General features: G+C 31.8%; 1 protein-coding gene across 2 annotated transcripts in view; it reads right to left on the bottom strand.

Moving 5' to 3' along the window:
* Positions 1-170: 170 nt before the first annotated feature.
* The window catches only part of LOC116846451 (cardioactive peptide-like), a 12959-nt gene continuing 2412 nt past the window's right edge, over positions 171-10717 (bottom strand). The window contains exons 1-4 of one of the 2 annotated variants that reach the window (XM_032820264.1): positions 6898-7170; positions 2069-2146; positions 1714-1792; positions 171-1226 (exon numbers count right to left, since the gene is read on the bottom strand). In XM_032820264.1, the coding sequence (XP_032676155.1) occupies positions 991-1226; positions 1714-1792; positions 2069-2146; positions 6898-6903 (399 nt within the window). In that variant the 5' untranslated portion in view covers positions 6904-7170 and the 3' untranslated portion in view covers positions 171-990. Of the gene's footprint in view, positions 1227-1713; positions 1793-2068; positions 2147-6897; positions 7171-10717 lie in introns of those variants that run through there. The other variant, XM_032820263.1, reaches the window with a different exon arrangement.

The raw sequence follows: 10717 nt of genomic DNA, 5'->3' as shown, positions 1-10717 counted from the left end.
GATGATAAAAGAGAGAGAGAGAGAGAGAGAGAGAGAGAGAGAGAGAGAGAGAGAGAAAGAGAGAGAACCCAGATAACACAAAATATTAAAAAATATTAAAAAATGTTTTAAAGATGTCCAAAAGACGTCTTAAATAGGACGTTCTTTTGAATATCTTTAAGACTTTCTTTAGTAATTTGTATTGTCTAGGAAGTATATAATAAGTAGAATAATTATATATTGAATATAGTAATTAACTAGACAACAGATTTTATAGAATTTATTGGATACAAACCAGATGTAATTTAACAGTCATTTAAAAAATATATGGTTCGAAGTCGTTAACAGCAAATCAATTATGATCTTTCGGCAGGGAATATGAGTGGTGCGTACAAATAAACACATAGCTATCGAGAACCCTTAAGAACGAGCGAAGATCTCGAAGCTAATTCTAGCTAGTATCGATAATTACATCGATTATAATTTTATATGCTTCCTTCGCGGACGATTCGCGCGCAGCAGTAGTAGAATTCTCCGACGATAAAGACGGGAGGAGAGAGTGTTTCGCGCAAAAGTTGTGTGTAAAATAAAATGACTATATCGTACCATTGCATGTGTATATATGAGTATATATGTGTGTGCATATATATGTGTGCGTGTGTGTGTATATATGTATGCATTTTTTTCGTTCACATTTACGTCCTTTTAACTATGACGAGGCGGAAAGCAAGCAACTAAGCGAAAGTAAGTATTAGTATCGAGTCGTGGACGCCGCGAAGAAGACGCAACAGGACGCGATTTTGCGAATTTCCGAAATAAAAGTGAAGTTTCCACTTGAAAGGGTTGCTGTACTGTATTGATTAAATTCTTTTTTTTTTTGTTTCTTTTTTATTTAAACATCTCATCGATGTCGCGCGTATATTTTACGATGTACACTCGAAAATGAGAACAAAAGGTATCCTGAATCGTGAATCCTAGCCGGCGCCCACGCGTCAAAGTTTGTCAGACAGATTAGCTTTCTAGCGTATCGCGGAGAGGCATTTGACCCGGTAGATAGAACTGCGGTACTCGTCGTAATCGGTAATCGTATTCCTCACGATCGATCGCGTCCCAGGTGTTTTGTTTAGCGGCATTCAGCAGCGCTTTATACAGCGAGACCGGAAGTTGTACGTTGTCGCTCGCACGGAAGTCCTGCGAGTCCCGCAGAGTGGGTGTACTTGCGGAAAAACTCCTTTTTCTACCGCATCCTATGCAGGAGAATCGAAAACACTTTATGAATCATTCAGGTGTCAACGTTTCGAAGCATGCCGTTACGTTCTTTCAACTTAAAATTTTTACTAAATTTTTTGCACAGAGCTATAATTTTTTTGTTTATATTTTAATTTATATATTAAAATTGGCTGCACTTTCTTGCTGTAGAATCGGAACTTTTAAATAGTCTCATACAGAATTCATTCTCTTTAAATTCCAATTTTTAAAAAAGATTCAAGATTATAATATATTTAATGAATTGAAGACATATATATATATATATATATATATATATATATATATATATATATATATATATATATATATATATATACACTCTTGAAAAAAAATATAATATACACATGAATATTTTCCGTAATAATTATACAATTATAAATACATTACAATTAAATATATAATTATATATACATATGTGCTAAGTTACAATCATTGAAAGTAAAAAGAAATTATTATTATTCTCACCCGTAAAAGCGTTGCAAAAAGGTCTCTTCGGTTTCATCGTCCTCTCCGTTGTAAGGGCGTCCAAGAGCTGGTGTTCAAACTGCAAAAGTAAATTTCACCCTCACGATTTATTTTTCCAAGACGCAACACACTCTATTATTCATTAACATTAAAATGACACGAAAAATCTATCATCCTTATTTATAGCTTTATTATACTTCTGTTTTGATCAAAGGATATAATTTCATAATATGAAATATTTGTCTTAACGTAATTTTATATAGGACTATGTCCTACATAAAAGCTGTAGTCTCATAGTTAAAGCAGCTTTGGCAGGCCCTCTCTGAGAGCTCACACATATAAACATATTTTTTACCTTATCCCTCGATATCTCGGTATTTACCACCTTCAGCAGACACATGCAAGCGAGCGCGCAGCAGAAGTATTCGGTAACCTGTCAAACAAAACAAAGGTTAAGCCGCAAAGTTTTTTAGTCGCCTGACGTAACAATCCTGTGCACAACGCGAATGATGTAATAAAAAATAATTGAACACCCGTCGCGAACGATGTGGTATATATGTGGTATATATGTGTGTTATACGCGAGCAAATTGTAACAAATATCGTCGTTATGTAAACGTTCGTATACAAAGCCCGCAGAGCCGCAAACACGTGGCTTAAGCTGCTTAGATACTCTAGATCAATTTTGCGCTTAATTAATAAGATTGCGGTTAATTAACAATTAGGGAAGTTGTGGAATTACCTATTCGCGGTGGAAGCCGCAAAATGTTCGAGTAAACGCATACGACTCGATTTAATTTATCGATTATCCCACGGGAATAAACGATTGTCTATGTAGCAGTGTGTCCCTCGATGTAATATGCTTCACGCGGCGAATTGCATTTGATTAGCATAACAAAAAGGTAAGAAAAATAAAAGTCATCATCGCGCTCGATATCCGAACGTTTTTTCACGGTAACTTCCGCGAACATTTCCCACTGCGTCCAACAATAGTGATCGTGCGCGAAATGTCGCTTCATTAGCATACCCAGTAAACACAAAGTATCATCCATATTACAATGTCAGCTTAATCATATGATATATTATGTAACTGTTACTTTGTTATATAACAAAGTAAGAGTTACGTAATATACCATATGATTGAGCTGACATCGTAACATCGATAATACTTTGTGTTTACTGGATTTACTGGGTTAGTATACTTTTAAAATGGACTACATATTTTTTCACATATAGGAAGTCATTCAATTGTACATGCAAATAATCTTTCACGGTTATCACGATAATCGATGATGGAAATTTTACAATTCTTTTAATTTATGAAGTGAATATACTGTGTGTGTGTGTGAGTGTGTGTGTGTGTGTGTGTGTGTGTGTGCGTGTGCATGTAGGTGGTATCTAATTTTAGGGGTATGTAGTACCCGTTAAAACAAACTAAAAACTCTTAATGAACAGTACCCCGAAAACCTTTTATTTCTGAGTTATAAAGCATTTTGTTCTGTGAAAAATAGAAAATAGCTAAAATTTACAATAAATGTTCAATGTGACCTCCGTCCATTTCAACACACAATTCGGCACGTCTCCTCATTGAAGATCGAACACGTTCAAATATTCCGGGTTTATTCCGTATTTGTTGACAACAGTTTTCAATTCTCTGAGTCAATTCATCTATTGTATCAACTGGTGTGGCATATACCATGCTCTTCAAATATCCCCATAGATAATAATCTAATGGATTAAATCCGGTGAGCAAGGTGGTCATACAACTGGATCGCCACGTCCTATCCACCTTTCTTGAAAACGATTGGTTAAATGGCATCTGACATTAACGAGGAAATGGGCAGGAGCACTATCGTGTATGAACCACATTCGTTGTCTAGGTTATAAAGGAATATCTCCCAAAAGTTCGAATAAATTATATTGAACATTTATTGTAGATTTAATTTATTTTCTGTTTTTCACAGAACAAAATGCTTCATAACTCAGAAATAAAAGGTTTTCGGAATATTGTTTATTAAGAGTTTTCGGTTTGTTTTAACGAGTACTACACACCCCTAAAATTTGGTACTACCTTTTGAGAATATCCTGTATATATATATTTAATTAATTAATTAATTAATTAAATTAACATCATAGAATAATGTAAATTTTTTATTTTATTATTAATGCAGCAACAAATTTATTAAAAGTTACACTCAGATTTTCATATTAAGTTTCACATAACATACTGCTTAGAGCAAATTTTCATAATTTTTTTCGTATTTCTATTTCGTCATCTGTGTGAGATAAATATGTGAGATAAATATGAGTGCAATTTAATCAGACAGGAATATTATAAGAGAGATATAAAAATTGCTGAATCTTGTGATTCAATATATTTAAAGTTACCATAAAATTTACGTACATCAGTCTTATTGGAGATCTTATTTGACCTTAATTTTCTTAGAAAATTACTGTTATTTATACTTTGATTTTATTATTCATCTTGATTTATATAAGATGTCTGGTAATTCAAGAGTCGTAGTGTACAGGTAGATTAGATCAAACTGAACAAAAAATTTCCCTACCATTTTACGAACAACCACGTAAAATTTTAAGTTATTAATCCAAGAAAAATCGTGAATAATCACGCGCCATACGATAGATGAGCTGTGGTGACAACGTTTGCCGTTATATACTTATAACTAAATCAAACTAAGCAAAAAAAACCCTCTACCATTTTCAAAATGACCACGTAGATATTTAGTTATTAATTAAAAAAGATTGGTGTATTATCACACACAACTGTACGACCTATACAATTTCTTTAATTAATAACTAAACATGTATATGATCATTTGGAAAATAGTAGAAAATTTTTTTGTTTGACCTAATATGTAGCATACAGCGGCAAATGTCACAATCACAGCTCACCTATCATGTGGTGCATAATCATTCACGAATCTTCTTTGACTAATAATTTAGAATTTTACATGGTTGTTCTGATCAAGGGTAAAGGAATTTTCGTTTAGTTTGACTTAACCTGTACATCGCGGCTTCCCTATGAGTTATCGGACACCCTGTATATTATTTTATTATTTAATCTTAAATTATTTTAATCTGTATTATTTTATTATTTAATCTTAAATCGTTAAGAAGATTGAGAAAATTATTGTAAATTAATTGAAGATTATATAAAATTAATTAATGTCGAGCCACTCAGAACGACTGGAAATCTTTACATTTACTGAAATGACTTTTACATAAAACCGATAAATTTTTTATCACAAGAAATCTCTTTAAATTTCTTTCCTATCAATCAATGTGTGTCAAAAATCGTACTCCTATCGCCTTACTTCTTTATATTCGCGATCAAATATTTCACACATATTCTCATATATAATTCTCATATATAATTTTTATAAATGTCACGAAATATATTGTAGCATAAATGTTATCACATCCGATTCAGAATGTTATAGCGAATTCGGTCACTCGCACTATCAGGTTAATGCACAAGAAGGCTGCTACACATAAAATATTAAAACACAATGGCATAACAGAAGGATTTTGAAACAAGGATTGTAAAAACAGTTAATGTATATTTTAATTAATGTGATAATATCATTGTTAAGTATTTAATAATTCAAAATGCTCATATTCTTTCTTATTTAATTATTTCTTTAATATGCACTGATCCGATGTAATGCAGGTAACCGAATTTGCTATTAGAAAGGAAAATAAATGTGTATTAACCCAGGAATGGGCGCATGAACGAGACCAACGTTAGTGGGCGCCTATCGCTTATTTTAACCGAAATATATTTAAGCAAATATATGTGTAATAATTAAGTAATAATTAATAAATTACCAATCCAATTATTAAAAGAAACATAATAATTGAAGAAAATAATTTTATGATATCACTATTTCTTCTTTTTTTTTATCATTTCTATATCTAATATGTTTAGGAAATATATTAAACTTATTATATGTATGTGAATATATTAAAAATAAAATCATAATATTTTTATTTTAACTGCATTAGTAAAAAATGACATTCTTTTAATAAAATAAAATAAGAATTTCTTGCTTCTCTCGTTTTACTTTGATTAATTTAAACATTGATTTAATAAACTTAAAAATTTATTTGATAAATTTAGAAATAGAAAATAAATCTTCTTGATTTAATAGCAATATTAAAATTAAATAAATCTTCTTGATTTAATGGCAATATTAAAATTGTCACATTATGTATTATTTCAATAATTCAAGTATTAATTTTAATAATATCGCTATTGAATCAAGAATATATACTCCAATTACGCGTGCTGTTGAAAATTTTATTGATTCAACAAAAAAAGAGAGAACCGTCCGTCCAACTGCGATGTCGGAAAGACAATAGACATTCAGTGGCACATCGAGCGACGCTGACGCGGCGAGAGTTAAAAGACTAACGTTAGTAGACGCGCTATGGTTTTTTAGACCGACTGCTAAAAACATATCTTTCACATAGAAATAAGCGTGTCTACGCCGTCTACTTCTCCATGCTATACGAGAAAACGTCAAAGAAAATTTACGTAAAAGCGAAAATACTGTCAATAGATTAGATGATATAAGTGGAAAACGAAAAAGTACGGGAAAATGACCGATACGCGCTCACTCCCGGGTTAAAAAAGTGCAATTAAAATTTGAAAAGCCGATTCTCAGATAAAATCAATCTCTTTATCGCACTATCCCAAGTAGAACAGGTTGCCTATTGGTTAACGTTTTTGAAATCAACTTTTGGAATGTATCTATAAGATAACAAGTCAATGTCAATACTTCGTCTCCATTAATATGACATCAATTAAATAACAATTTACAGTTGGTTAATAGCTAGTTATGCATCTTATAGTTATCATTTGGTATATATTTACTTTATATCCATGTATCAACTTGATATTTTTATATCTAAATGATATCTTTTTGGATATTAAAATTATCTTTCGGGCGGACATTAGATAATCTTTTCAGTAAACAGAAACTTAACTTTTTTACCGAAAATAAAGTTATCCTGACTTAATTTTATATAGTAAAATGGAATACTTTAAGATAACGCTGTTCTACTTTGATATACACACATACGAAGCTAAGAGACCAACTTCCCAATAAAACGAACAAAATCAATATCTTATCCACTCGAAGAATCGATTCACCGGACCAACCTTCATATCGAAATCGTCCTTTGAAACGCCGAGCCGCTCTCGAAGAACCCTTCGGTTTCTTCAGGTCGCACCTCCGAAGTCGCGCTTTCTCGATCAACTGTCAACGCGCTCCGCGTTTGTTCGCCAAAGGGTTGCCGCGCGCGGTTGAAGCCGTGGCTTCTCCCTCTCGTTTGCCGGGCAAAATCGCGCGGCCGCTCTTCAAATACGAGCCCCTCCGTATTCCCCTCCTGCGGTGAGTGCTATGGGGGTAAATGCAAGCGACTGGAGAACGCATGACCGCAAGGGCGCGGGCGACGGTCGTATTTCACACCCCAAAACATCCCCCTACAACCAAGGATGTTCCTATGCTTGTGATTTCGTGGGCGAGTTTGTGGAACGCGTATCCGGCTTGACCCTTCCAAGACAATGTTTCCTTTTTCCCTTTATCGTTTTTAGTCGGGCGGGAGCGCATAGGGTGCGCGGGGGCGTACAAGAGTGGAGATTTTTATTTTATTTTAAATTCAGTAAAATTAGAGAGGGACAAGAAGGAAAAAGAGAAAATGTGCGATGTATTAATAACAGCGTGATAGTTACTTTATAATTATCGGAAGCACAGAGATGGTTATACGTCGGAACATAGAATAACTCTTGCTTCGCATCCATTTCGCTCCGTCGATGTTGAAAATTTTATACTCGCCCCGATTCTATGCTCCCGGTGATCGTTTTCAATTCAGTTATCGTTAATTTCCTATCCAGTCCGATTCTTCCTATTAAATTCCTGAATCTCTGTATTTTATTCGAATACGTAATTCGAATAACCGACTATTTAATAATATAGTTATAATCACCCCATCGCACAACATATAACATTACGGTCACTTTTCAGATAACGCAATGATACTTCTGAAGTGTACCTAAGTTGCTTTAGGAATTCGTAGAAGAATGCTATGAGAATAATTTAGGAAGTTACATGTATCATGGTTGAAATTTTTTAGAAATTCTTGAAGTATTTATACAGGATTATTCCATATCATACACAACAATTGTACATTTTCTGAATTCAAAAACACTCCCTAATATTTAAGAGCATAGAGGAATCTATAAAATATCTGATAAATACCAATTAACAGTAACATTATACCAATATTATAATTTTCTACTCAACAAAATAAATATTGAAATGGTCCAAAAAAGTAAACTACGGTAAAAAATAAATCTAGCGACTGAAGCCAGTGAACACTTCACAATGCTTTCGCGTCGCTCCGTAATTTCGATTTCAAGCGACGGCTGGTCGGTCACTATTCGCAATCTCCTAGTCGTGATTGTTTAACTTTAAAAATCGCGCTACAAACAGTCATCCCAATGGCTCTAACAATATTCTTGAGATTTATGTTTATATAATATACTTATATACGCTTATATAATAGTAATATAATACATGATAGTTATATTGACGAGTGGAAAATTACAATACTATATTGTGAATGAAAATTACAATATGATGTTATTGTTATTTAATGTTTATTGGGTAACTTCTCCATGCATTTTGCAAGTGTGTTGATATGTTAGGTATATAACAAAGATTAACTTATCGTTAAACGATTTCTCTAATTTCTGTTAGATAAACTCTTCTCTCACTTCTTCTAATATTTCGAAGATATTCTAAATGATAGTAGTTATTGTCTCACTCTATATATTTCCGGAAAATATCGATTTTTTTTCCAAGCTCAAAACTATCTGAACGCAACACTTTACTTTGTATGTCTCTCTTTCTCTCTCTCTCTCTCTCTCTCTCTCTCTCTCTCTCTCTCTCTCTCTCTCTCTCTCTCTCTCTCTTTTTCTATTACATATTATATTGGTTAAAAAATTTCGTATCATAATTTGTATCCTCCGAATTTTAACTTTTGCCTACTTAGATTTATGTGTTGAGATAGAAAATGACAGTGGAAAAAATTATTTAGCTCTGGTTCAAGAAATATTGGCTATATAAATTTTTTTTATGAAATATGAAAATAAAATAATAAAACAAATTTTTTGCTACAATCTTTTATTTACATATTTGATAAACTGTCAAAGATTAAAATTCTTTTTAAATATTACATTATTAACGCTGCCGAAATAAAGATAGTTAAAATGGAAGAATAAAACCTTTATCGTTCTGCAGGAAATTAAAATAGATATCTCATTCAATTTACAAAACTGCCATGATAGCTCGAAGTAAAAAAATAGCTTTTAAAGATGCATTATCTACATCTAAAAAATAATGAAAAATTATAGATTATATTGTATCTAAAAGTGACATAAACAATTTGACATTGATTTAAAGCCTAGAACAAAAGTTATTCTACTTTAAAATATAAGTTCATATATAAGCTCATAAACATGGTGACGTCAAATGTCGTATTAATGACGTATCATTGACATTATTAACACTAGAATGCCCAATGAAGTCATTTTCACTCCTTTAAGGTCTTGTCGCCATTCCTGGCGATTTTTTTGGTGACTTTTAATTATTTTTAAAATAGAACATGCTAAAAGAATAACGAAAAAGATCGATAATATCGTGATAAATTATTTTATAACTTATTTTAGTTATTCAAGAGAATCATTTTGACTTTTTATTTAATTGTCAGTGTTATAAAGATATAAATAAATAGTTATACAAACTATTATTTGAGATTTTAGTTTTCTAATCCAAATTAAATTTCTATTTTATCCTGTGTTCATTCGCTAGTCTTCTTGCACTAATTATAGAGAACAAGTAATAAGTATGACGCATCTTATTGTACAAAATTATATGTTTGGAAAAATTATGACAGTTTCATTTATTTACAATACATAAAATGTCTATATTTTGCAAATTATTTCCTTAGCATGTTTAAAAGTCATCACTGATATGAGGTAATGAAGAACTTTATTATGAGATTTATTCATTCATCATTTACTTTATTAAAATTTAATTTTCATTGTTATATTTGCGATTAGCAGAAAATTAACTAGAATTAACGAGTTTAAATACAATTTTTGTGTTGACCAGTATTATAGATGTATATTCTGCTTCCGTGACTATTCACGAAGTATGCATCTTATGCAGTTGGGCAGAGGCGGCGGTACATGTTGCCTCTTAAGATTCACGGATCATAAGTTGTCATATGGACTGCGCGTAGTTTAACGGAACAGTTTTGATGGTATTAACAGCAACATATCGCATACGACTATTCTTCATCACGTTGCATGCCGCTTGCGCAAAAGAATTTTTCTTTAAATAGCATCCTAGCTATTTATTATATCGTACGCACGCAGTTTAAATGTGCCAAGATTCAAAAATAATTCGAAACGGCCAATTCCATTACAATATCAAGACAATTAACTGGCGATCTACGTAACATCCTATTCGCTGGGGGGAAAGAGGGAGTTAGATTATATAAAATGCGAAATAGAGAAGTTAAGTTACATAAAATATAAAATAAAAAGAAATTGTGATACGTATCGTGATGGAATGTCGAGAAATGTGCTTACGCAATGTTTTAATGATTCTCAGTCAAAGTAATCTAATTTCAATTATTGCTCCAAGAAAAAATTATACAATGAATATGAATTTTATGTCTATCCAGGCAGAACAAAAAATCACGATAACGTTAAAATGATATCAAAATAATGAGGAAATTACTAAAAAAACTCACTTTTCAGTCATGATTTCATTATTTTAACGTTATCGTAATTTCCTGTCTTACTTGAATATATATGTATAAAATTATATATCATATATAAAACTATATATATGATTATAATTTATATATATATATATATATATATATATATATATATATATATATATATA

The sequence above is a fragment of the Odontomachus brunneus genome, unplaced genomic scaffold (assembly GCF_010583005.1).
Source record: "Odontomachus brunneus isolate Ranch 3 - 2012 unplaced genomic scaffold, Obru_v1 Obru_scaffold_064, whole genome shotgun sequence".
NCBI classification, from domain to species: domain Eukaryota; kingdom Metazoa; phylum Arthropoda; class Insecta; order Hymenoptera; family Formicidae; genus Odontomachus; species Odontomachus brunneus.
This window is presented reverse-complemented; position numbering and strand designations above follow the sequence as displayed.